The sequence below is a fragment of the Tiliqua scincoides genome, chromosome 2, assembly GCF_035046505.1.
Source record: "Tiliqua scincoides isolate rTilSci1 chromosome 2, rTilSci1.hap2, whole genome shotgun sequence".
In the NCBI taxonomy this organism is placed as follows: Eukaryota; Metazoa; Chordata; class Lepidosauria; order Squamata; family Scincidae; genus Tiliqua; species Tiliqua scincoides.
Genome location: NC_089822.1, coordinates 181619926 through 181647890, shown reverse-complemented (window position 1 = coordinate 181647890; position 27965 = coordinate 181619926). Strand labels below are relative to the sequence as shown.

At 40.9% G+C, this 27965-nt stretch overlaps 1 protein-coding gene across 1 annotated transcript in view; it reads left to right on the top strand.

The window, feature by feature from the left end:
• The window catches only part of RBM27 (RNA binding motif protein 27), a 46178-nt gene extending 21328 nt beyond the window's left edge, over window positions 1-24850 (top strand). The window contains exons 8-21 of the mRNA XM_066616841.1: window positions 1527-1661; window positions 3558-3707; window positions 5382-5529; window positions 9811-9961; window positions 10983-11255; window positions 11373-11516; window positions 12695-12817; window positions 13673-13747; window positions 15416-15580; window positions 16177-16281; window positions 17473-17664; window positions 19197-19283; window positions 19682-19792; window positions 21736-24850. Of these exons, the coding sequence (XP_066472938.1) occupies window positions 1527-1661; window positions 3558-3707; window positions 5382-5529; window positions 9811-9961; window positions 10983-11255; window positions 11373-11516; window positions 12695-12817; window positions 13673-13747; window positions 15416-15580; window positions 16177-16281; window positions 17473-17664; window positions 19197-19283; window positions 19682-19792; window positions 21736-21822 (1946 nt within the window). The 3' untranslated portion in view covers window positions 21823-24850. The remainder of the gene's footprint in view (window positions 1-1526; window positions 1662-3557; window positions 3708-5381; window positions 5530-9810; window positions 9962-10982; window positions 11256-11372; window positions 11517-12694; window positions 12818-13672; window positions 13748-15415; window positions 15581-16176; window positions 16282-17472; window positions 17665-19196; window positions 19284-19681; window positions 19793-21735) is intronic.
• Window positions 24851-27965: the final 3115 nt, after the last annotated feature.

The window sequence follows — 27965 nt, the reverse complement described above, 5'->3', positions numbered from 1 at the left end:
GAAGCTTAAGGAGGCATGAAGATTTCAAAGTTAGAGTTATGGTTAGGGTAGTGTGGGTGGATCACATTGGAAGAAGCTGTGGGTAGAGACATGTTAAATGAGCTATATGGCAGTTCTGGAGCTTACCATGGCTACCTGACTCTACTAGTGTATGTAATGGTTTGAAACATATGCAACGTAGTGTCAAAGCATTCACCATCTCACATCTTCTTTGCAAAGTTGTAGGTAGATGTTTTTGGACTCTGTGGAACTGGCAGTCTCTTTGGAATATGAGCCTTTTTCTTGGGTTCTTTCATTTTTTCTCTAAACAGGCAAATGCAGAGAAGAACAGATCACGTTAAACCAAAATTTGCAGTGCAAAACTGAACAGAAATAATTATAGCATTGACTTAAAAAATGGATCTCATCTTAAAATAGAAGCTAATCTTAAAGTATTGTATCTGGAGACATATATGGACGTGTGCACTTGCTGAATTGATACGAAAAAATATACTTTTGATTAGAAAGGGGCTCTGAAACCTGTCTCCAGTATTGGTCAGCCAAATGCTTCCTAAAAACCTCCAGGCAGGATGTGAAGGCAACAACCTCCCTTCAAGCAAGTGGTATTCAAAGACATAATGAAACATTTGCTATTCAGTTTTGTTATTTTGTCGAAAGTTTGTTTGTGTGTGTGTGTGTGTGTGTGTGTTTGTACACATGCGTGCACATGCCCAATGGGAGAAGCTGTTATGGCCAAATTTGTCTGTGTGAGACAGAAATTCAATTGATCTTGCTTCTGTTCTGCTCCTGAGTTTGGCATTGAACAGTGGGGTTTGGTTTTTCTGTGTATGCCATCATTGCCATTTCCACTGGCAACTACAGCTTCTCTGTGAACAAAAGAATGCAAGTGTTGTTGAAGGCAGAAGAAGGTTCCTCTGAGGCTGTGCTTGATAATGCAGAACACGCTTGCCCAAATGGGGTTTGGAGTTATTTCAAGTAGCAGGCGTGAATCTTAAGAAAAATATACAGTAGTTTAAAACTGAAGAAGGGATATGGGGAGACTCTGGAGGAGCTGTACACTTCAATGAGGAAAGCTGTTGCTGTCCTGTTCTGGGCAATGTGGAGGGTTAATTCCCCCCCCCCCTTATTCCTACACCTCTTGCAACACTTTCATTCCTTTTATAGTAATGGTGTATTAAGTGTTTCTGTTTGTTTTTTCTCTCCTTTATTAGTGAATCAAAACACACAAAAAATAAAAAGGGGGAAATGCATAACATAAATGAAATACATAAACATTACAAATAATATTAATAAACAATCCATACATAAATATCTATGAAAAGCTTCCAAATGTCCAAAAATATGTCCATAATTAGTTGTCTATAATCCATACATTAAATGTTGATAAAAGTTCATCAATCCTCAATCCATTGATTGATAGTGTGGGGGGCACTTATCCTCTGTAGCTAAAAGTTCTTAGATATACAACTGGCTTCTTACAGGATAGTAAAGATTAACGTATTTATCACTTTTATGTTTCATTATAGGGCCACCTTTATCACAGTCAAATTTGCTCAACAATCGAGAGCAGCCAGGGACAACTACAGTACCCAGCCTTGCACCATTGGGAGCAAGACTACTTCCTCCGCTATCCCAAAACCTACTATATTCAGTATCAGAACGTAAGTATGTTTTCTATTCCTCTTTGAATACAATGGCACTTGTTAACAACTTGAAAGGGATGTCTTTCACTACTTTAAGGGGCACTTCACTCACGATTAATTTATGTGTTACAAAATGTAACGGGCACTAACACCTCTCATGATGAATGTATCCTGCATCAGTGATCTTAGAGTTCCTGCTATGTGTACTCAATTCAAGCTAGATGTACACGTTTGTCAAGTGTGATATACATGTGACATCAAACAAATACATTTCTTTTTCAATACCAGCATCAGGAGTTGATCAGATTGGACACTGGCTGAAACCCAACCAGTTGACCCCTGAAACCTCGCAGTGGCACAATTTGCTTTGCAGAGTGATTCAACTGTTGCTATCTTCTGTCACCTTCTTCTCTCACCTTCCCCTTCTGTGATTGGCAGAGTGACTCACTTTGTCAGAATCCCTCTAGCTGTTGGATGCAGTGCTGAAGGACAAGTGTCCAGAAAATGTTTCCCTTTTCTTTGTCAACTCAGATGTCAGGAAAGGAAAAGGGAGCAATTTTTGGATGCTTCGCCCTCAGTGCCTCATCAGCTCTGAGGAGCAATTAAACTGAGGAGCAACTGAACACTTCTTGAGTGGCTATCTGCGACTATCTTTTCTATCTGCGAAAGGGGTATGTTCTTTGCTCATGCCCATGGACTCCAGTTAGCAAAGCTTTTACTGTACTTTAGTTCTTCTAGAATGCAGCAGAGAATATTGTGCACCCAGGAGATGCGCATTCTGCATAAAAAGTCCTCAAATTCTGCAATAAGAATAAACCATGCAAATCCGCCTGCTTGCCATATCCTCAAATGGGCTACCCCATCATCTTGGAGATAAGGATGCAAACGGCAAGGTTTACTCCCTCCTACAGAGCCTGGAACTCTACCACTGTGTCTTCTTAAGTGACCAGTGTGAAAAATGGTTGGAGCAGATAGATCCTCCTCTCAGCATTCTCCCTACCCACCACTTTAAAAGAAATGGTGGCAGAACTGCAGGCTCTGTGGGAGGAGGAAGACTCCAAAGACAATGAGCTGAACATGCACTAGTGTGTATATGCACTAGGGAGGATAGCAACATTTGGAGGTTAGTCTTGGGTGATTGGGCACTCTGAACCACCCTGGCCTGGAACTGTAGGTCACTTTGGCAATCCTGTGCAGACTTGGGAACATAGTCATCATGTTGGCAACCTTCAGTCTCGAAAGACTATGGTATCGCGCTCTGAACATAGTGGGGTTTGTTTATTTACAGTGAAATCCTGTGTAGGTCTAACTGTTAATAATTTTGCTTGGAGATTTTGTTCTTTACTTTGACCTTTACCCCACCTCCAACTTCTCTTTCACACAATGGTTCCTACTTTTACCACCCACAGTTCGTTAAATCTGTCAGAATTTGGACGTGTTCTCCCTATTCTTAAAATCTTGATGTGGCAGACCGTGAATGCTCACTCCTTGAAATACATGAACTATTATTTGAATTGTCTGTTCTTATGTGAGGCACCTAGTGCACCTCATGTTATAACATTTCTTTTTTAAAAATTATATATAGAATTTTCTGCCTGGCTCTTCCTCTTCCCCCCCCCCCCCCAAGTTGATGTGTATTCATGTTTGCTAGGGATGTTGTGGGATAGAACCACTAGAAACTGGCTTGCATTTTTCACTTGCTGAATTCATTTAGTCTTTTTTGGAATGTTAGTGAAACATGAGCTTTCAAACAGTTATCAAAAGAACTTCAAATGTTCCTGTGTAAAGTTATAAAGTTATAGCTCTAGAATTTTGGGCACGTGACACTTTTCTAATTACTGTACATAGAATTGCTCACGTAAAGTTCATTTTATCTAGTCAGAAATTCATTCTGTGTTTTTCCTCTTGCAATAGATACATATGAACCAGATGGCTATAATCCAGAGGCTCCTAGTATTACCAGTGCTGGTAGATCTCAGTATCGACAGTTCTTTTCAAGGACACCAATGCAGCGTCCAAATCTTATTGGTCTAACATCTGGGGAAATGGACACAAATCCAAGAGGTGAGGCCTTGTTTCCTGATTTCAAACTTTGAGGTTTTAAAGTGTACCCTTTGCAAGGCATTATTACAGGCTTGGGCAGCCTTGGAAAATCAACCCAATGCTACTGAAAGTGTAGTTGTCCTTTTGTTTTCTACATACAACACTTTCCTCTAATCCAAATGTTGGTTACATATCCAAGCCACAGTAATTTTTCAGCTAGTGCTGCTGGTTGTGCTCTAAGTTTGGGAAAAGTTCCAGAATATCTGGTACTGTATATAGTGCTTTAGATTTCAGATGCAATTTATGCTTAGTACTAGGTTCAGCTTTTTTGCCCCCATGGGGAAGCTTGATAATACTAAGCTTCCAACGCATTTGCTTTGTATGCCAAATGTCCCAGTTCAGTCCCCAGCATCTCCAGGTAGGTCAGGGACAGAATCTGAAACCCTGCAGAATTGCTTGGCAGTAACTGTAGACAATACTGATTTACATGGTCTAAGGCAGTGTTTCTCAAACTGTGGGTCAGGATCCACTAGGTGGGTCGCGAGCCAATTTCAGGTGGGTCCCCACTCATTTCAATATTTTATTTTAATATATTAGACTTGATGCTACCATGGGATGTGACTGCCTTTGGGGAGATCTGTACTTTTAACAGGCTACTATGTATATGCTTTTAATGTGATAGTTAATGGGTCTTACTCCTGGGTAAGTGTAGGTAAGATTGTAGCCTAGGATTGTTAAAAATTTTCCTGCTTGATTATGTCACTTCTGGTTGTGACATCACTTCCAGTGGGTCCTGACAAGATTCTCATTCTAAAAAGTGGGTCTCAGTGCTAAATGTGTGAGAACCACTGGTCTAAGGAACTTGGTATAAGGCAGTTGCATGCTTATGTTTGGGTGGCATTGGCTGCTGAAGATACAAGGACTCCTAGATTTCCTATCTCAAAAATACCTAGACTGTGTCCAAATTAGAAGCCTGACCATGTAGTGTAGTATGCTGTATCTGTCTACCTTCACATAATTTAAATTCATTGCAGCTGAGGGTAAGTGGAGAAACTAATAAGCCTGTAGAGGAGACCAAACAGCTGGACCAGAAGATTGCACAATTAAGGGCGCAATCCTAACCCCTTATGTCAGTGCTCTCCATCACTAGCATAGCGGTGCCATTGAGTTGTGTGCTGCATCCTGCAGTTGGGTGTCACTCACAGAGGCCTCCTCAAAGTAAGGGAATGTTTGTTCCCTTACCTCAGAGCTGCATTACCCTTATGTCAGTGCTGAAAAGCACTGACATTATGGTGTTAGGATTGCACCGTAAATTAGCATTCTTGGTACTCTGAAGTGAATGTGTGACTTTCATTTGCAGACATGGCTACCGTATCTGCTGCTGTTATTACATTTGTTCAGTGTCTTTGTGGGTTCTAGTTAATTAGAATTAAATATTTAGAAATGAGATTTTCATTTAAGTAGCCAGTTCTGAAAGTGGTACGTGCTGGTAAGTATCTCCAACCTAAGAATTTCCTGTTTTGCCAAATACATTTTTGGTATTTCCTGTTGTTGGATTATCAGGAATGCAACCTCCCTGATTTCATCTTAACAATTTTTGTATTTTGGGGGAAGTAAATGCATGGATAATTAGTATAGCTTTGAAACTTAAAAAGAAAGTTTGTTTGTAGCATTCACACAATTTTTCTTTTCCAGCTGCTAATATTATCATCCAGACTGAGCCTCCAATAAGTATTGTGAGCAACAGCAGTAATGTTTCCCGAGTGGTGCTTGAGCCAGACAACAGGAAACGAGTTTCAAACACTGTAGAAGGACCATCTGCGAAGAAACCCTGGATTGGAAAGTAAGTGTGATGAAGAATTGTAAGAATTATTTAATCTGAGGGTATACTTGTTTACTTTTACTTTACCTTTCTTCTTATTATGTGGATGCCCAAGGCAGGTTACATAAAATCAAAACATATAACACATTGCACTTAAAGCAAACATAAGTATCCTAATATAATAAAGCAGCAACAGGAAAGCTAACGGCTGAAAAGTAAAAAAGGTAAACTAGTAGCACAGAATCCCATATATGCATAAAATATAAAATACAGGAGCATAAAATGCAGCAATAAAAATAGCATAAATGCTAATAGAGTAGCAGTTGTAAAAAAGGCATCAGAGGTGATAATAAAAGCAGAGATTAAACAAACACAATAAAACCTCCACAAACCAGTACTTGAAGGCAGCACAGAGAGACTGAGGAGAGACAACAGGAGGGCTGCAATCAGACAAAGTTAGATAATGTGCACAATGAGAAGAATTTGTAAACTGCTTAATACAGGGTTTGCTACTTTCCGAAGTTTCCAGTATCCATAATAGCAACAGGAACCTATTCTTCATGGAGAGGCAGTAGTACCTGTAATTCTTCATAAGACACAATCATTTATAGAATTAATTTCCACATAATGTTGTGATGAGTATGCGCGTAGATGCTTTACAGTGAGTTAGGTAACTTTATAGAGAATAGAACTAATAGTGAATACCTGTATTATGTGTCCCAATAGCTAGAAGGAAAATTTACTTAATTCTGGGAACAGACAATGAGGGGTGGGAATCTACACTCCTTAGTTAAATGGATTTTGGTTTAACTCAGCAAGGTGGTAGTTCTTTATCTTGTATTTGATTTCATTTTTATTCTGCCTTTTCCATCAGGAATTGAGGGTGGCACACATGTTGCGTGTGTATGTCTTCCCCCACCCAACACAACTCTGACATAAAATAGGTTGAGAGCTAGTGACTAGCCCAAGGCTAAGTAAGGATTTGAACTGGGCTCTCCCTGATCTATATATCTAAACACTACGGAATCTCTCTAGTGTTAATATAGCATAACATTAAAAAGATGGCAGAGCAGCTTTTAAACTGATCCTGGGGGAAGGCCGACAGGAGCTGAGGGGCATCCAGTTCAGGTCTCCTCATCCCTATGGGACGAGGATGGGGAGGTTAGAGAACAACAAGACAAAGGCAGAGTAGGAAAAGAAATTGCATAATGCTCTGCAGGAGCGCGTGGCCTCTGGGACCCCAAGTGCCTCTGGGAGCTAAGTGCCAGGTAAGTTTAGCATCTGTTTAGCATCTGGGCGAGGAGAAGGCAAGTGGACTTCTGAGTTTTGGAGAAGGGGAAGAGGAGGACGAGAAGGTAAGTGTACTCTTTCTAACTCTTTGTCTTTCTAACTCCTTGTCTTCTAACTTTAACTTTAAATCAACCCTAAATCAGCATTGAAAGTTAGCTGCACCTAAGGTAGCACCTAATCTAACCTAAGGGAGGGAATCTCAGGTCCAGTGAGGTGAGGGCAATAAAAATAAATACGTAGGTGTGTACATAGGTCTACTCTGAGCAGGAGCAAAGTGCTACTAGTGAGTAAGAGCCCAAGGGTCAGGCACTTGGGAAAATAAATAAAACTGAGGAGGATAAAGTGGAAAGCAAGGTTTTCTACTTTATTTTAAATTAACCCTATACTTAACCCAAGTTAAACTTAATCTAAGTTAGAACATAACCTAAACAGTTTAGTAAATTGGGACACAGGACCTAGGTGAGAGCAATAAATAATTAAACACACAAACTCAAATAAAAACTAGCTTGAGGTTAAAAAACAGTCCAACCTAAGAGAAGGGAACTAGGAGTTTAAGACCCTAGGAAGGGCCAGTTCCCAACCACCCAGGCAATCTAGCATAGTCCATTTCAGCAATTTAGCATCACTACCTTTAGGAGGTGATAAGAGCCCCATTAGGCTAATCCAAGCAACCCATTCAGGGGCCTGCAGAGTGGATTAAGCCCATCAGCAGCCTTTTGTCTTCCTGAGCTTTTGTAATCTCACCCGGGAAGACCAGCCCCCCTTTCAATCAGCAATGAGGTAGGGAGGAGGAGCTAGCTGGGGGTATAAAGCTAGGGCCTGCCATCGCTTGAGCCTCTCTGCAGGAGCGCGTGGCCTCTGGGACCCCAAGTGCCTCTGGGAGCTAAGTGCCAGGTAAGGCACCGTGAGTTTAGCATCTGGGAGCTAAGTGCCAGGTAAGGCACCGTGAGTTTAGCATCTGGGCAAGTTCAGCAGCAGGGCGAGGAGGCCAGGGCTCCAGACACCACCCTTCTCTTTACGACAGATGTGAGGACCACATGGTGACTTGCCTGCCTGGTGCGAAGGTTGCAGACATCACTTCTCATCTAGACAGGCTAGTAGACAGTGCTGGGGAGGAGGTAGTGGTTGTGGTGCATGTCGGCACCAACGATGTGGGCAAGTGTAGCCAGGAGGTCCTGGAGGCCAAATTTAGGCTATTAGGAAGGAAGCTGAAAGCCAGGACCTCGAAGGCAGCGTTATCTGAAGTGCTACCTGTTCCACGCGCAGGGCCAGGTAGGCAGGCGGAGATCAGGAGTTTCAGTGCATGGATGAGACGGTGGTGTAGGGAGGAGGGGTTTAGATTCATTAGGCACTGGGGAACGTTTTGGGACAAGCAGGGCCTGTACAAGAGGGACGGGCTTCACTTGAACCAGAATGGAACCAGACTGCTGGCGCATAACATTAAAAAGGTGGCAGAGCAGCTTTTAAACTGATCCTTGGGGGAAGGCCAACAGGAGCCAAGGGGCATCTGGTTCGGGACTCCTCATCCCTATGGGACGAGGATGGGGAGGTTAGAGAACAACAAGACAAAGGCAGAGTAGGAGAAGAAATTGGGAATGGTAGCATGATGGGATGTGATAGACGGTTTGGCACAGTGAGAGGCTGTGGGGACAAAGGAGCAAATAAGCAGCCCATCCTGGGGCATTCCATGTACAAATGCTTTTATGCAAATGCCCGAAGTCTCCGAGCAAAGGTGGGAGAACTGGAATGTCTGATGACTAGGGAAAACATTGTCATAGTGGGCATAACGGAAACCTGGTGGAATGTGGAGAATCAGTGGGACACCGCAATCCCGGGCTATAAACTCTACAGGAGGGACAGGGAGGAGCTTGTTGGAGGTGGGGTGGCCCTTTATGTTAAGGATCCAGAAGGATCTCTCCAGACTGGCAGAATGGGCAGCAAAATGGCAGATGTGCTTCAGTGTCAGTAGGTGTAAGGTCATGCACATTGCGGCAAAAAATCAAAACTTCACATATAGGCTGATGGGTTCTATGACAGATCAGGAGAGAGATCTTGGGGTGGTGGTGGACAGGTCGATGAAAGTGTCGACTCAATGTGCGGTGGCAATAAAGAAGGCTAATTCTATGCTTGGGATCATTAGAAAAGGTATTGAGAACAAAACGGCTAATATTATAATGCTGTTGTACAAATCTATGGTAAGGCCACACCTGGAGTATTGTGTCCAGTTCTGGTTGCTGCATCTCAAAGAAGACATAGTGAAAATGGAAAAGGTGGAAAAGAGAGCGACTAAGATGATTACAGGGCTGGGGCACCTTCCTTATGAGGAAAGGTTACGACGTTTGGGCCTCTTCAGCCTAGAAAAGAGGCGCCTGAGGGGGGACATGACTGAGACATACAAAATTATGCAGAGGATGGACAGAGTGGATAGAAAGATGCTCTTTACACTCTCACATAACACCAGAAATTGGAACTCCTTGCCACAGGATGTGGTGATGGCATGTGGCCTGGACGCCTTTAAAAGGGAATTGGACAAGTTTCTGGAGGAAAAATCCATTATGGGTTACAAGCCATGATGCGTATGTGCAACCTCCTGATTTTAGAAATGGGCTATGTCAGAAGGCCAGATGCAAGGGAGGGCACCAGGATGCAGGTCTCTTGTTATCTGGTGTGCTCCCTGGGGCATTTGGTGGGCTGCAGTGAGATACAGGAAGCTGGACTAGATGGGCCTATGGCCTAATCCAGTAGGGCTGTTCTTATGTTCTTAGTAGGCAACAGCAATGATTTTTATAGAGAAGCAAATACAGCTAAGTGGGTCTTTTCCCTGCATCTTCTGGCCTGGGAAAGTCTGAAACCCTAGAGATTCACTGGGAGTTGGTGTAAGCAGTTCTGGGCTAGCTGGACCCATGTTCTGACTTGGCATGTTCAATGCTTCTATGATCAATGCTTGCTTTTGCATTTAAACTGTCAAAGTGAGTCTTGCATTGTTTCTTTGTTCTTTTTTGCTTTTTTCAGACAAGCTAATAACCAGAACAAGCCAGGATTCCTGAAGAAGACCCAGTATACAAACACCAAATTAGAAGTTCGTAAAATACCACCAGAACTGAACAATATTACTCGACTTAATGAACACTTTAGCAAATTTGGAACAATTGTCAACATTCAGGTAAAACCAATATTGTGTCTTTCATAGTAAGGTATTCTGCAGTGAAGTGAAAGGGGCTGAATGGAAGATTTGGACACCAGTCTATATATGCTGCTTTGTCCCACACTATGTTGTTCTCTGCTGAAGTTATTCAGTTCAGCTGTAGAGTTTTTGCTTGGAGAACCACTCAGACATCATTTTTCCAAATATCAAAACACAACTTTTACAAATATATAGGCACTGCTGCTATCTGAGACATGCCAGTTCTCCTGACGTTCAAAATTTGCTTTAGCAGGTTGGGCGGGGGGCTTGCCCATTCTAGACTGTATAGTGCACAGAGAGTTGTGGAATTGAAGGAGGTCAGCAAAAATCCCACTCACACTTCATACAAATAGAAATGCCTTCAGAACTTGCAAAATAATTAGGTGCATGTCTGCTCACAAGGAAGCACCATTGAGTTAAGTGAGGCCCGCATCCAGCTAAGCATGCATTGGATTGCAGCCTTAGGGATTCTTTCTCACTCTCCCAAAATGGCTTTTTCCCAACAGTGTCAGAATTTTCAGAAATGTTATCCCTCTGATTGAAGGCTGCTTCTGAAACTTTCAGAAGTGGCTTGTCCGACACATCAGGGATATGCTTCCTGGGGAAAAGTTTGGCTCATATTTAGTTTACCACCCAGCTCTTTGGACTGAGGGCTGAAACCTTTGTAGGCATTTAAAAAAAAAAAAGGAAAAAAAGGCAGTAGCATGGCTGGAGGGGGTGCAGTGCACTCAGCCTGGCAGGGAGGTGGGCGAGTGGCCCCTCCCTTTGGAGCCATTCCCGGCGGGGGGGGCAAAATGGAGCTGTACGGCTCTGTTCCCCCCCGTCGGGAATGGCTCCAAAGGGAGTGGCCGCTTGCCTACCTCCCTGTCAGGCTGAGTGCTCCGCCCCCTCTAGCTACGCCACCGAGAAAGGTATATCCTATGTGTCCTATCTGCTTTGTTTTTCTATGTAGAACTGTTAGATAATGCTGACTTGTGTATTCCAAATGTTTATTCCTTAGGTAGCCTTCAGGAATGATCCTGAAGCTGCTCTGATTCAGTACTTAACAAATGATGAAGCCAGAAAAGCCATTTCCAGTACAGAGGCAGTGCTGAACAACAGGTTTATAAGAGTCCTGTGGCACCGAGAGAACAGTGAGCAGCAACCGCTTCAGCCATCCCAGCAGCAGCAGACAATGACAACGACAGCCCCACCAAATCCTCACCAACTTCACCTGCAGCAGCAAATGTTGACCCAGCCTCCAACTGTAACCATGCATAGCAGCATGCCAAAGGTTTGTGTACAGACGTGGGTGATTTTTTCCCCAAGAACTTTGAGTTTGTGAGAATTCAAACAGAGAGCATTTTAAAATACACACAATAACTTTTTCTATTTTTGTGTATTCCTGCAGCTGACACCTAAACCATTGTCACCAGGTGCCTATGTTCTTAACAAGGTCCCAGTTAAACATCGCCTGGGAGCTACTGCTGCAAATCAGCCAGACCCTCAACATTTGTTGCTTAACCAGTCCAGTGCTGCTGCAGAGGATGCTCAGGTAGGGCTGGGTGGTGTGTGTGTGTGTGTTTAGGGAAGTGACTCATTATAGCCTATACAAATCCTAGACATTTTTTGGGTGTCTACATTACATATAATAGCAATCTAGAAGCTGCAGTGGTGAGGTGTTGGAGTACCACTGTGTTCTCAGAGCACCCAAAAGTTAATTTGCAAGAGAAAATAGTTTTTCTTTTTGCCAAAACAATTGCAAGAAGTCAAAAGGGACAAAATGTGAAGTGTAGACAGAGATCTTGCTAGTCAGTGACTGAATTGCTGCAATGTCACAGAAGTTTTACAATCAAAGCAACTGCAGCATTGATCTTTATTAAAATTTAATCTTGTTTCAGCATCCTGCAGGACAGCAGCTAAGCTGACTGATTCTCCTGATGGCACAATGCTCCTTTCAGTAAAATGGGTCTATAATCCTAGGGTTCCAAAACTGCGAGCCCTGGCCTCGGGGAGCTATGGAATTCTAGCAAAAAACCTGCTGCCCTATATAGTGTATAGCAGGGGTCTCCAAGCTTTTTGGCCGGAGGGCCGCATCAAATGTCTGGCGTTCTGTGGAGGGCCGGAAAAACAATTTAAATATAAAATTTAAATAAATTAGAGATAGAACTTAGATGAGTGAATAAATGAATTGATGGGCTCATTCATTCAACCTTTCTGGCCCTCAGAACACCCTCCAGACACAATCAGAGCACAGTTCTGGTCATGTTCAGTTGAGTGGGCCAGAGGCTTTCAGGGGACAAGAGGTTGGCTGTGGGCCAGAAAGAGGCTTGCTGCGGGCCACATCTGGCCCCCGGGCTGGGGTTTGGAGACTCCTAGTGTATAGGATTGTAATTCTAATGGGGAGCCGTGGCCATAGGCCCAGTAGGTCAAGGGAGCCACCAGTTGAAAAAGTTTAGGAACCACTGCTCTAGGTATTTGCCCTTGTCTGGAGGCTTCTGTAGTATAACTATCACTTTTCATGTAATGCATAGCAAATCCATGTGGCAAACACCAGTAAGAGTCTTCAACATCTCATACCCGTACAACTTGCAAAACATCACCAGAAAGAACAATTTACAGTTTAATCTCATCTTTAAAAGGATATTTCTGTTCAGTATATTTGGAGATTTGCACAAAGCATCACCCTTGGCACAACTGATGTGGTTTCATAAACTATTTTATTGCTTTCAGGTGTTTCCCACTTCAGCTAGCCATATAAAAATGGTTTACAGTTCCTCCAACTTGAAGACATCTATAAAACCTTGCACAGGAAATAAATCCCATGATGTCCATGAAGTTCTTAAAAAGAAACAGGTAAACTGCATGCATGTGATTACCTTATATTTAATAGCCATGAGCTTTTATAGCAAAATAAAATATATAGCACATATCGCTGTGAATGCTACCTGTAGTTCAGGATGGAATATACTATGCAGCAGGCATTGAAATCTGCTGCATTGCAGCTTGCATAACCACCAATCTTTGTTCAATAGATGAACAATTCTTTTCCTTTAATACTTCATGAGAATGAATGTTTCTTTCAAATTTGGCCTGATGTTGAAAGAGTTCTAACCTAGGTATGATGAGTCATTTGTTAGAATACATATCAGTTTCATCTTGTTAGAAAGATTTTCTTAAGCAAACAATCCCTCCATTGTCATACACAGTATCTTTGGTTAACTTTACAGCTGTTATCCAGCAAGCCTCTTGATGACATGTAAAAGGGTTTATGCTTACCCAGCAAGGCTTTTATGGTGCATTCTCTGACAATTCCATGTAGCAAAATTGAGTTCCAATCTTTCATAAATTCAAAAACTGCCCTGTTGATATCAAACACTATTGTAGTAAGGTGGTGGGTAACAAGCTCTGCTAGCCATGGTGAGGTGACTGATAAAGTGTGGATTATGGTTGAAGGCATTTTATTTCCCTGACATAGGGAAATAGGACAGGGTGGGAATAACTTTTGAGCAGGCCTGAGACTGAACCTTATGTTACAGGCAACGTGAATTGCATTAATGATAAATGACAAACGTTCTTCAGTAAAACAGTGTACTTCAGTTTGTTTTGCCAAACATAATGCCAGAGTGGAAATGGTGACTGAAATCTGTGATTCTAGTCATTTTGCAAACAGACATGTTTAATTCCTTGTTTTTATTTGTTTTTTATTAGGAGGCACTAAAGCTGCAACAAGACATGAGAAAGAAAAAACAAGAAATGCTAGAGAAACAAATAGAATGTCAAAAAGTAAGCTTAAGTTTCTATTTAACGTTGGTATTAATTTGTTGATTTCAGTTGGCACGTAAGCATTTTACTGGTAATTTTGGTGAAGACTACTTAGTCTAATACAGCGGTTTTCAACCGCTGTGCCGTGGTGCACTGGTGTGCCGCAGGGCCGTCTCAGGTGTGCCACGGGGCCAGAGGAGGCAGGCGGCAAGCAGCGGGGGAGAAGTGGCTGCTTTGACCCTCATGAGGCAGCCGGTGGAAAACGGAGCAGCCGTGGCTGCTTTGTATCTCCTGCTGCTAAGCGAGAGGAAGGCTGCAACCCGATCCTCATTTACCTGGGAGTAAGCCCCGTTGACTATTATGGGGCTTACTTCTGAGTAGACACGCCTGGATTGGATATCAAGTCCGCCCCGCGTGGTGATTGGACAGCCAGAGAAGCGCGGAGTGAGTGAGAAGGAGGGAGGCAGGAGCAGGCAAGCAAGTAGGAAGCCAGCGAGTCTGCTGAGGCCACCAGCCCAAGAACTGGCTGGCTAAAAGGGTCCTGGTGCCACAGTTGCCTGCAACCCCCAAAGTGACCCTCCCTGCCTTGTCTTTTGCCTTTCAGAGGAAGGGCTTTTGCCCCAATCCTATCCACACTTACCTGGGAGTAAGCTCCATTGACTATAATGGGGCTTACTTCTGAGTAGACATGTCTAGAATTGGGCTTTTGGTCACACTCTTTTCTTAAATACAGGGCAGGCAATTGGCACTTCTTCCCACTCCACTCCCTCCCTTCACTCCTCCGCATCTTTCAAAGGTCCAGAATCATTTTCCTCACATTCTCCCGTTCCACTCCAGCTGAATCCTGCACTTCTTTCAATCATGTGTCTTCTTTGCCCCTCACTCCACTATGTGCTCAGTCTGACCTCTCTTTGCCAGCACTTACTGGCATTGCACTTTAATACAGTGTTTCTCAAACTGTGGGTTGGGACCCACTAGGTGGTTTGCGAGACATTTTCAGGTGGGTCCCCATTCATTTCAATATTTTATTTTTAATATATTAGACTTGATGCTATCATGGCATGTGACTGCATTTGAGGAAATGTTATAGACCTGTACTTTTAACAAAATACTATGTATATTATTTTAACAATGATAGTAAAGGAAACTTACTGCTGGGTGTGTGGGTAGGATTGCAGCCTAGGATAGCTAAAAATTTTCCTGCCTGATGATGTCACTTCTGGTCATGACATCACTTTCGGTGGGTCCCGACAGATTATCATTCTGTCCTTGTGGGTTCCGGTACTAAATGTGTGAGAACCACTGCTTTAATAACATTTTTCCTCCTTTCCAGAATCACATATACTCCAAACTTCATGCTCTCGAAACTTCTTGTGAATTTTTGGCTGCCATCCTAACCATACTTTCCTGAGAGTAAGCCACATTGAACAAAATAGGACTTACTTCTGAGTAGACCTGGTTAGGATTGTGCCCTTTGTCATGTAATGATTTAATTGTATTAATTATATTAAAAATTAATTGTAACATAGTAATTTAATGTAAGTAAAAAAACTGGTAGTGTGCCTTGACAATTTTAGTGCTTTGTCAGTGTGCCATGAGCTGAAAAAGTTTGAAAATGGCTGGTCTAATATATTATATATGTTGGTGGTTGTGTATCCTTTTTTTCCTCTCTTCTCTCTACTTTCATAGATGTTGATATCAAAGCTGGAAAAAAATAAAGCCATGAAACCCGAGGAAAGAGCAGACATCATGAAGACATTGAAAGAGCTAACAGGAAAAATATCTCACCTGAAGGATGAACTAAAAACCTCATCTGCAACTTCTTCGACAACAAAACTAAAGTCTAAAACAGAGGTGGGCCCTCTTCAAGTAGCTATTTTAATATTTTCTCGTTAAAGAGCTTCTTCTTATTTTGACTTTGGGTAACTTCCAGAGAGCTTTTTCATTTCTCACAAGAGGGTGCTACCCATTATGTGATTCCCACAATGAAAATAACTGTCCCGATTGACAAGGAAAGAACCATGATACCAAAACACATTTTAATTTTATATAATTCACAGTTAAATGTAGACTAAGTTCTGAAAGTGGTCTCTGGGTAAAAACTGGTGACCCCTTGTCATATGGTTGCCACACAAACTGATCCTACTTGGCTGTTAACTTGTGATAGAGCATGGTAAACCTTTGCTCATTGCCTACTCACTTCCACCTCCCTGCACGATTAGAGCCACCATGGAGGCCTTAGAATAGCATTGATTCTGCTCCACAAACAGGAGCAGTCATCCATCTGTTGAGGGAGAATCCACCATCAGGTGTTAGTGTTGTCTGAATCAGTCAATGCTGTCTTCAATGCTGTCTTCAATGCTATCAAGCTTTGTGACACTTAGTAATTAAAAGAAATAGAATAAAATGCAACCATACTTGTTTCAGTCTATGTTTTCCTACACTTAAAGGCACAAAAGGAACTTTTGGATGCAGAACTGGACTTCCACAAAAGACTATCTTCAGGAGAAGACACAACAGAATTAAGGAAAAAACTCACCCAGTTACAGGTGGAGGTGAGTTTGCAAGATTCTGTCCTACTGTTAATCTTTTGTTAAGTATCTCTTTGGCAAGAGCTTTAGGTCAGTAGGTTGCTGTTCTAGTAATTAGGATTCAGCCAGTGTTGAATGGGGTAATATTCACCTTGCAAAACCATGTTCACATTTTGGAGGTGGTCATGGATCCAGTGGCAGGCTACCAGATCCACCAAGATTACGTTTGTCCTGCCTAACTGCATCTATGCCAACAGTATCCGTTTCTGGAAGGTGCAGTTCTGACCATGGTCATACATGGTATAGTTGTGTCAACACTAGATTACTGTAGTTCACTCTTCATGGGACTGTCTCAGAAAGCATTCAGCAACTCCATTTGGTTCAAATCATGGCAGCAAGACTCTTAACAAGAGCCATTTTTGGTACTTGTGACTTCCCTTACTTATTTACTGTACATTGATTGTCAGTTCATTTCCAGTTCAAAGTGTGGGTTATTGCTTTTAAAGCCTCAAACAGCTTGGGACCAGAATACCTGAAGAAAATCTTTGTAATCCTACCTGTCCCCTATTTTTTCTTCAAGTTCCACCATTATCGGAACCACAGTTGGTGAGAACAAGGGAAATGGTCTTCTCTGCTGCTATACCTGTGTTGTGCAATTCCCTGCCCCAAAATATTAGTCTCATCTTCTCTCTGTTTTCCATAGCCTGTTTAGGATCAATTACACAGGCCAACACACATTTTGCTTCCTTAAACAATACACCAATTCCTGGGCATATTTGGGGTGCCAATTCCAAAAATGCCATCCGTTTTGCCCTATCACATCTAGTTTTGGTGACACAGCATAGTCTCTTTAGTGAATGGTTCAGGCAGTTTCCTCATGAGGAAGCCTACACCATGGCTTTGACATTTGCTCCATTAGATATGTTGAGGTTTTTTAAGTAATAAAGTTTTGTTAAAACTTAAATTAAAGCTTAGTTTTTACTGTTAAGTAAAACAGAAAAATTGTTCTTTTTAATACATTACTTATTTAAAAATAGCAAATCATAATAATTTATTCATAAGCATGCGTTAATCTGCTATGTATGCTACTTTGAATGCTTCATTCTGAAATGGAAAAGTGGGCAGTAAATCCACCTTATTGTATAAAATTTTATATATATTTAAAAAATAAAAATCTACTACTCCTGTGACAGATGAAGTGTTTTCCTTTTGTAGGCTGCCCGGTTAGGTATCTTGCCTGTTGGTCGTGGAAAAGCAGTGTCTGGTCAAAATAGGGGAAGAGGACGAGGTCGTGGAGGGAGAGGGAGAGGCACAGTGAATCACATGGTGGTGGACCATCGCCCCAAAGCACTAACAATTGGGGGCTTCGTGGAAGATGAGAAGGATGAGTTGCTTCAACACTTCTCCGTAAGTCAGCAACCTGTAGTTAAGAGTCTAATTTTGCCGCTCTTCTATACTTCATAGTAATCTTAAAAAATAGGATTGCCTTAAAACCGAACTGAACTTTATTTGAGTAGATGATATGCACTGAGCAAGAGGTTGCACTAGGCTCCCTCCAAGATATCTTCCAACTTGTAGCATTCAATTGAATGATTCTCAATTTGGAACAAGAACTTCATTCAGAGTGAAGTGCTGGCTGATTTTACGCTGAGACTATGTGAATCTAGTATTTTCTTTAACTGCCATTAGAGGTAGAATGGCAATATGTTTGTATGCATCTGGTTTACTTGGGAACAAATGAACTGCCTTGTGTGATACCTGGCTATAGCTTTCAGTTTTACCATACATCATGAATGAATGGCAGACTTCTTATTGAGACATGCCTCCATGTGTTCAAGACACCTCTACTGTCTTGGGGTCAAAGTTAATATGCAAGATGTGTTTCGCTCGCTACTTGATTTAATTTGTATGGCTGCACTAAATGTTGCAAGCGTATGTCTCTGTAAGGGTTTGGAACTATCTAGGGAAGAACTAAACTAAGGGCTTGTTCTAATTTGTTACTGCCATCTTTGTTTGCTAACTGGCCTTATACCTTGCCTTATATGCATGCTTCTCTCCTCCCCACTTGTGAGAGATGCATACAGGGAACTTTAATAAAAGTACCTTGTCGCATCTGAGGTTCATATACCTTGCCCATCTGTGGAAAGCATTGGGTCCCCAGTTAAGTAGAACTACTGTCAGAAGCACTGGCTAGTGTTCCACTTGCCTTGGAGATTTGTCTTCCTAGGTTTATGTTTAGCAGTACATAGCACAGGACTTACACAACGTATATATGCGTAAATAGGGACATACAGTCCAAAGAAATGTGTATGCACCCAGGTTTTCCCTCAACTGCTCTCCTCACAGAACTCTCCAACCAACTCTTAATTTCTGAGAGTAAAAATAATGCTGGATCTCCATTAGCAGTTTCCTCTTAAATTCCTCCTACCAGTGCTGTGAATACTTCTTTAAGCCTAGGAATGTATATGTTGGAGTTCAGTGTGGATTCCTGCTGAGTGGGTGTTGATGCAGATACTGCCCACACAAGGAGATTGAAATGTTTTCGTTGTATTGCAGTCCAGTTTTGTAACAAAGATGTTCAGCTGCAACCTCCTCACTTGAATGAATGTTAAGCTTCCTTATAGAGGCACTTTGCCTGTTGCTATGAATCAAGCTTGATAACATATTTACTAATCTGACAGTAAAAGATTGATTGTTCATTTCTGAGAATGAGCATAGTAGTATTGCTATGCTTAATCCAAGCACTCTCAAGATAAGGTTTTAGGATTAGCTTTGAATACTACAGTACTAGTTGTGACTTGATTCTCCAGCACCAAGTTTCCCTTGCCCTTGCTTTTCCCTCTAGAAAAAGTTACAGGTGAACTTTTCCACCTGAGTACTTTTTATTATGGTATATTGAATTGTGATTCTGAGAGTTCTACAAACTATGTACTTTGCAGAAATTTGGAGATATTGAAGGACTTCAAGAGGAGGATTCTCCTTTAAGTGTTGTTCTGACATTTAAATCCCGCTCTGAAGCTGAAATTGTAAGTAAGATGGTACACACAGTTCACTTTAAAAAAATTGCTTCTCTCAGTTTGCAATCCTAAAGACGTGCTTAGAATTGGTCTCATTAAACTTGGTGGGATTTACTACTTTAGAAAAAGTCTACTATCGACTTCAGTTGTGAAAGTGTTAGTTTTGGCTTCTTAAAGATTTTCCAAGCATTGAATATTTTAGTCCTCTTACTATTTCTATCACTTAGCTAATGAATAACTACCTGAAGTAGAGTGTAAATAGTGATTATTTTATGATTGAAACTCTTTCGGTAAGTGCTAAGAGATTCAGTGGAGATTTCTCTGCTACACAGAGACATGGCATATAGTCACAAATTCTCATTATGGTTACTTGAATTTCTGTTCTTCTCTCAAATATCCTACTTTAGGCTGCTAACCAAGGATTAAAGTTCAAAGACAGACGACTTCAGATATCATGGCACAAACCTAAGGTACCTTCGGTGTCCACAGAAACTGAGGAAGAGGAACCTAAGGAAGAGGTACTTGAACAGCATGTATGATTAGCTTGTCATTTAGAATCTCTAAACCATTTAGCATGTATACAAACTGTTACTAAGGAAATGTTTTGTTAACGTGGAAAAATGTATATCCCTCTTCCATAGAAAAGAGTGATTTTCATGCACCTACACCATGATTTCCTATACCATGGCTTCCTCATGAGGAAGCTGCTTGAACCATTCACTAATGAGACTATACTATATCTCCAAAACTAGACGTGATTGGGCAAAACGGATGCCATTTTTGGAATCAGCACCCCAAATTCATACCACCATAAAATTTGGGAAAAACTTCTCTGACCCTCAATTTTGTAGACCTGTGTAATTGAACAATGCAATCTTCTATAAAGTGAGACTTAATCAGACAGCAGCAAAACAAAAACTAAAATAAAGTTAAATAAGAATTCAAATGCCGGTAACTACCGAAAGCGTTTTCGAAGAGTTATGTTTTAATAAGGCGGCATACAATGTCAGCATCTGCTTAACTTTTTAAAGGGAAAGGGTATTTTGAAGGATCAACACCACAACTGAGAAGGCCTTACTTTTTGTGAATGCCCTTTAAAGTTCTCATAATGCAGACACCTTAAGCAGAGCATTACATTATTATCAGAGTGGACAGGGAGGCACCTATCAGAGAAGGTAGTACTTCAAGTACACTTGTCCCAAGCCATTTCGAGCTTTAAAGACTGGTCCTAGGCTTTTGGCTGATCTGAGTTACACTATAAGAACTGTTTAATCAGCAGCAACTTTAAAGCCTGAACGTAAGCTTCAAGAGAACCTATAGGCTGCTTGTATTCTCTGTTCTTTGACTAAATGCTTCTAATCAAAAATTTTGTAAGCTTACAAGTAAGCATTACCTAATTTTGCAGCCAGTGATGCCTATACTCATAAATATATTTAGTAACTTTGCAATGTGAAACAAGTGATGGACAGGTGTTTGCCATAACTTCACAGCATTCAGAGTACAGTGGGACCTCGGTATCCATGGGGATTCCATACGGAACCCTGCACTAATACTGAAATCCACAGATACCAGGTTCCCTGTCTAAATGTATTTAGAAACAAAAAAAAGCACCAAATCTGATGTTCCTACCTCGGTGTGGCAAAACGGTGCTATTGCTAAGACTCTCGGGGCTAAAAACAGCTCTAAGGACCCACTTCCGTCCATGCAGAGATTCCTTGCAGCATCGCTATACCACAGCTACTGAATGGGGCTGAATGTAATTCAATGAATTATATTCCATTACATTCAACCCCATGCAGTGGCTGCGGTATATCAATACTGGAAGGAGAAAGGAAGCTCCACGTGACTGGAAGTGGGTCTTTACAGTTGCTTTTAGCCCCAAGAGCCTTGCAAACTGCAAGGCTTTGCTGGGCCAAAGTAGGAATGCAGATTTTGGTGCTCTCTCTCTGTGTGTGTGTGTGTGTGTGTGTGTGTGTGTGTAAATACATTTACACTGGAACCCTGGTATCTGCTAGCATCTGTGGTAAGTCAAATCTGCAGACAGTGGGGTCCCACTGTAATGCTTACACTTGTTTACCATTTAATCACCAATGTTACTTTTTTTCCTCATGCTTGAACCTAAGGTTTAGCCTATGTGTGTTTCATTAGCGTAGAACAACTTTAACCACATGCACAAAGTCCACTAAAATCACTAGTCTCTCTTCAGACCAAATTTTCCTTGTGTTCAGTGAACGTACATGGGGGGGGGGGGAAGTGGGATTGTGACCACTAAGCAAAGCCAGTGCAGCTGTTTCCCTCGTGCCCCAGGTCCTTGTAAAGAGCAGTGCTGAATGTGAAAAGGGTTCTTTCACCTAATCTGGAACTCACTGAAGAGGGTGGTTAACTCAGACAAATCTGTTGTTGCTGATTTTCTTACCTTGAAATGATGTAATTCTAGAAAACCATATTTGTCTTTTCTCAGGAAACAGAAACTTCAGATTTATTTTTGCCTGAAGATGATGATGATGAGGACGAAGATGAAGATGAATCTCGCTCTTGGAGGAGATGAAACTTGAAATGAAATTGCATAGTTTTAGAATTGTTTGAACTAAAACTTTTAAATAATTATTTAAAGTCAATGAGCCAAAAATTTGTTTTGTTTTTTTGTTTTCATATAAACAAGAGAGCAAGTGTGTGTTTGATTTATAAACTTGGCAAATAAATAGCCATGTCACTAGATCAGCCAAAGGCTCAAAGCTTATACAGAGCTGCAAGATTATTGTGATTCTCTAAAGAAGAAACATTTCAGTCTTTCAAGCCCAACTCACGCCAGTTCTGCTTTTAAAATATTGATTGTTTTATTAAGCTATAAATGACTTTACAGGCTTATTTAGTAATGTGGAGTTGAGAGAGTTACAGGTGAGACATCAATATTACCTGGATTTTGATAACTAAATCCCTTTGTTAGGTGGCAGATGTTACTGAACATTAGTTTCAAGCTAAAGCACTCCTGTGCTTAAACCATCAAAAATACAGATAATGATTGTAGATGAGATTAGAATCCTACATTCCACTATTTGAGATATGCTGTCTAGCAAAATTATAGTGCAAGCCTGTCGAACACATCTACTGCATGGTATTCAGTCATTGCTAGCACTGATGATAATCAGTCTTGCCATATTTTTTGGTTCTTCTCAATCAAAGACTGTGTTAGGTGAATTGCACTGAAATTAATCTCAGCTGCTGTGAATTCCAGATACACTTCAGTGGAATGTGCATCTCCTGTACAAATCCTTTTGAAACAAATGGTATCAACATAACAGTCATGCTTTGTAAACAGCACAGTCTTTAACAGTATTGGTAAATATGGTTAGTTCTTTTTAAAGTGTCCCAACATTTTAGAATTCATTCTTCTGCCTTCATTGCTAAATCAGCACTTTTTGGTTTTTTTTAGGCAAGCCGATGTAGTATTTTGAGCAACTTATTGTGTCTTTAGCCCACAAAGTGCAAGTTCTACTTTAAAATAATATGAAACCAGCACTTGGAGTGATAGAACACCTAAGTTTACAGAGTGAAGTTCATAAAATGAGTGTTAGACAAGGAGGACACTGACTAACTTAGATGCCTTTTGTCTGCATATTGTTTAGTTTTGTGTTTTTTTGTAAGCACCAAATAGAAAGTGGTATCAACTGTAATAGAAAGTGGATTAATACATTTTGACTTAACAGGGCAATTGATCTTTATAACTTGTGTGTGTCTTGCTGCTGTTAAGCCTAAATGTGTTAGCTTGTAGATATTTTCATTAACTCTCAGACAGTACTGTGCTTCATACACAATACCACCATGTTACGTAAGGAGATGCCTTTGCATCCTGAGTTTTAAAGGAACAGAGCAACATTACTATATGGGCGCCAACGGTACTAAAACAAATAGGAAAACAAAAGTTTATTTCATCTTTTAGAAGTCTTTTATCCATCTATATTATTCAGCTGATACTTGATTCAATCAAAGTATTGGAAATAGTAAATCAATTAGGACTGGACGTGTTACTTTAGGTCTAGCACAATTCTGTTTCTCTTTTATTTGGGGTACTGTTGTATTGGTGCGCTAAATCCAAACCAATACCAATTTAGATTCTTGCAGTGTTTGGGAAGAAGTGTAATCTGTCAATGTTTTGCTTTCTGCCCTTTCTGGCCTTTGTGTTGTAGATTATTGCTACATTCATAAAATGTTGAATCTCTGTGAAGTGATAAAGAAAAAAACACCCCATGCATAATGCACACCCTAACAAGCAAAGCCTTGCTCTTCTCCCATTGTTTCCAGTGTCTTTGGAATGCTTATGGCTCAGTAATATGGTTTGAATAACCCATTGCAGCAACAAAATGCTTGAAACCAGACAGTTTTAACAAATGATAGTGGGAACAAAAAGGATTTGTATAAATATATATATAAATATCTATATATATTTTGTACAGGGTTTTTCTTAAAACTGTATAATTTTGTAAATATTTTGCTTTTTGTGTACTAAAACTACCAGCATCTAGATTTCCATGAGAATTCTTGTATTTTTGTATCCGGAAGATTACAGTGAGTGAATGAAGCTGTAAGAGGAAATGTCAGTAACCTTTGAGATAGTTACACCGGATGGGATTCCTTTTCATATGGTTTTAAATATTTTGTTAGCACACTGTTCTAAAGAGGATAAATGTCCTTGCTCACAAGTGTTGACTTTTTTTGGTTGAGAGTGAGATACAGGGGCGAAGGGGGAAAAGATTTTATTTAATGAATTCTTTTTTTTAGTATGTTGGATTACATGAATCCTCTAGTGACATCTTAAATGTAATTTCTCAGCCCAGAAGCACAAAAATGAGTTGTGTCCCTGAACTCGTATTTTGAAAGCATACTATTGTGTTACTGAGAATGTAAGTGATGGGCAGCAGAGTGGTAACTCGTTTAATACAGAGGAGAAGGTAAAACTAGTTCAAAGTGACCTTCATGTTGACATAGCTATGGATCTCCCTTATACTGTATTAAGTAGGACACCATTTGTTTCTAAGTAGGTAACTTCTGGTAACAGTTTATTTTTTTAAAATTGTTGTGAAAAATGTCACTTCCACTTTCATAAGCTATAATGGACTTAGCATAATTAATATCATAAATATACCTTTCAAGTGACTTGAGAACTGTAAGTCAATCTAAAACAAAATGTTACCACATTAGGAGTGCACCTCACTCACTGCATCTGAAAACTAGTTTGAAAAATATACACCCACGTGCAATGAAGATGCTTCAACAGTTTTTAACAAAATCATGTGAAAAGGAATATTAAATTCCTCTCAATGTATAGTAAACTTGTATTATAGTTTTTACAAAATTGTGAACTTGTGTAATAGTATATTAGGAGATATTGTTGAATTTCTAACTGTTTATACATTTAAATTCATACATGTAATGTTTGTTTCATTGATTACAATCTGAATTTCTAAGATGCATGTTGACTTTTTTGCAATAAAGAGATAACATGGAATGGCTGAAAATTACAAACAAAAAAAGGCATAAAACAATTGGAAATTGGCAAAGTGTAATAACCATTCCAAAAAAATTATAATCACAAAGAGCTGTATTGCTTGGTTTCTTTTGGGGTGTGTATTTGTGTGAATGTTTTTGTGTGAACAGAAGCAGCTGCAGAGGTTATGGTTTCCTTAAATCATTGGTTCCCAAATTTTGCATGGAGGCACTACAGCAATCTCACAGGGGCACAGCAGAATTCCATGGCCCACTCTTCTTCCTGGCTCTCCCAGGCAAGAAGAAGTCATCATGAAAGAAGGGAACAGTGACCACAGTAAGGCTGGGCACCGCTACCTTAAGTAATCACTGTATACTCAAATGCTGAGAATCTATATTGAAGTAATATAGCAGTTTTTCCCAAACTGTGGCTCAGGGTCCTGATTTTTAGTGGGTTCTGGAACTGACAAGCTTATAGCTAAGGAGGAAAATGTATTGAGCCCTGTGGGAAATGGAACTGAGCTGCATGTTGGTGTTTACTTGTGAGTAGGCAAATATGCTTCAGCTCTTATCGAAGGCCGGGAGCAGGAGAATGCAAGGATATCAGAATGGTCCCAATCCGATGAAGATGGAGCTCAACAAATGTTCCAGAAGTCCCCCTCCCTCCCATAGTAATTAGAGGTTTGGCCAGCATCCTCTTGTTGGGAAGCTTCAGCCATGAAGGCAGTGAATACAAATAGTACTACTTTGGGATGCTATGTGGCCCTTTTATAATGGTGCTGGATGCAAGAGGGCCAGGCTTGCCATATGAAGATGTCTTAGCTGCCTTTAGTACTTTGGGGCATCACAGCTACTCCTGGGGTTAGAGAAGCTCAAAAATAGGAGAAACATTGGATATGTTTGTTAATTTTTTTAAGTTGGTCTGCCTGTGCTTCTTAACTCCTGTAAGTGATTATTAAGGCAGAGAAGATAAGTTTTTTAAGATTAGAAAACCTCCCTTCCTTGTCCGATAATGGGAAGGTTTCAGGAGGGAAGGACTGGAAAATGCATACCTCTGTCACTTTTCAGCAAACTTCCTTGCCTCCACAGCTATGTAGCAACAAAACACTTAGTCCAGGAGTGTCAGCTAAAAGGCCCCTGGGATGGATAAGCCCCCCAGAAGCTCTTTATCTACCCCCATGATAATTGAGATCTCCAAGAGCTGCATTTGCACTTCTGATGAGGCTCTGGGAGGGAGAGACAAGGAGACTTCAGGGGGTAAGGAACGCTATGGGGGGAAGGGCAGGCCAAGAGGAGTAAGAGGGAGATGTGGCCAAGGTGCTGGGAGAGCCCAATTGTCATGCAGTCTGCCCTTTCAGCAGCATCACTTCTGCTGAGGCATTGCTTCACTGACCACCTCACGGCTGAACTGCAATGTGATCCTGCAGCAGAAGCACTGCAGCTGAAAGGGTGGCCCATGTGGTAATTAGGTTTGAAAATAGGTTCATTTGCAGTGAATGAGTTTCTATGTGAGAATATCTTTCTGGTCATCACCTGCTTAATTACATCACTTCCTGCTTAATAATGTTACTTCTGACCCTCAGCAGGCACCTTGAGTGCTATTTGGCCTACTGTATGAAATGAGTTTTTCCCTCCTTCGTCCATGAATCTGTGTCATAAATCCCAAACAATGCTACAAGTTTCATGTTCTGGATTGATTGAACAGCAATATTCCTCTTAGGGGTTGGGGGAAGCACCCCTACATGTTGCATGCCTCTACTTGCATCAGTTGCTTGGACATAGCTTTTTTAAATTGGAGTCTTGTGAATCTCATAAGAGTGTGTTGCGTGTTAGTGAAAAATTCAGTTTGTGCAGTTCATGTCTATAAAAACTAACCATTCTGCATATACTGAAGGTTGCCAACAACTGTAAAAGAATTTATATTTATGGTTGCAGTGCTACTTTGGATTCAGTGGGCCTTCTTTTCAGTGCTCTGGAGTTTTGTAAGAAATCCTTGAGTTAGATTTGGATAAGATTTTAGCACCTTGGTATAACATTCAATGCAACTGCAGTTGCATGGTGATATCAAGCATTCTTCCAGTTTACCCACAGTATGAAGATGTGGTTCCATAAACTGTGTTTTGGTTTTACCAGTGAAGCCCAACCACAGCTGCCTTTGTGGCCTAGTTCTTTTTGGAACTAGGTTGAGATGTTTGTCATAACATTCCTGAAGCTTGTAGCCCAATTGATGGAGTTTCTGGGTTCACTGTATAAACTGTTGGAAGGCTGAGATGCTACGAAATTACCTTGCAGCTACCAGAATTATCCTGTGGAGGGCACAGTTTTCCATGCAAATATCTGAATTTGTCTGCTCTAACTTCCCATGCAAAGTTTCTCTAGTGTAAAAACTCATTGAAGCTTAGAAGAACTATCTTTCAGTTTAATGGATTTAATTAAGGATAAAGCTGTTGCCCTCCCTAAAATGTGGTGCTATGAATTCCTAATAGGGCCCAATCCTACCCAACTTTTCAGCACTTATGCAGCTGTGCCAATAGGTTATGTACCAGTTGTGTACCCTGTGGTGAGGGGGGGCAGACACAGAGGCCTCCTTAAGGTAAGGGAATGCTTGTTCCCTTACCTCAGGGCTGCATCAGCACTGGAAACTTGATTAGGATAGAACCATAAACTATGTATTTATGCTTCCATCTGAATTCCTAGATTGGCAGGTGCTTCATTTCTGGCTGTACTAGTGTGGCGCCAAATTTTCAAGAGAATTAATTTGCATGGCAGAATATTGTCATATTGAGGAACTGAAAATATCAGCCGAAACCTTTGTCACTCTTGTGTGGCTTTCACATGTGTTCATCACAATTGTTTCTCAGCTGCTTGTTGTTGGATGTTGTTTTTTCCAACCTTTTTTCCAGTTTTTTTCAACTTTAAAACAATTTACAATGTGATTCTTTATTTACTAGCCAATCAGGTAGTGATTGTGATATAAGGGTAGTGACTGAGACAATCAAAACTCTGCCTGACTTGGTTCATTGTCCTGCACTGTGCTTGATTTACCCATACCATTGAAAGTAATGTAGTGCAAATGCACTGTCTGCATTTGGATGCGAATCCAGAGGTACATTCTCATTCGTTTTGTGCAATAAAGCAAGGAAACATAGCTTGGTTGCCTCACCAACAAAGATGCATGTCTCCTTTTCCCTGGCACATTAGTGCAGT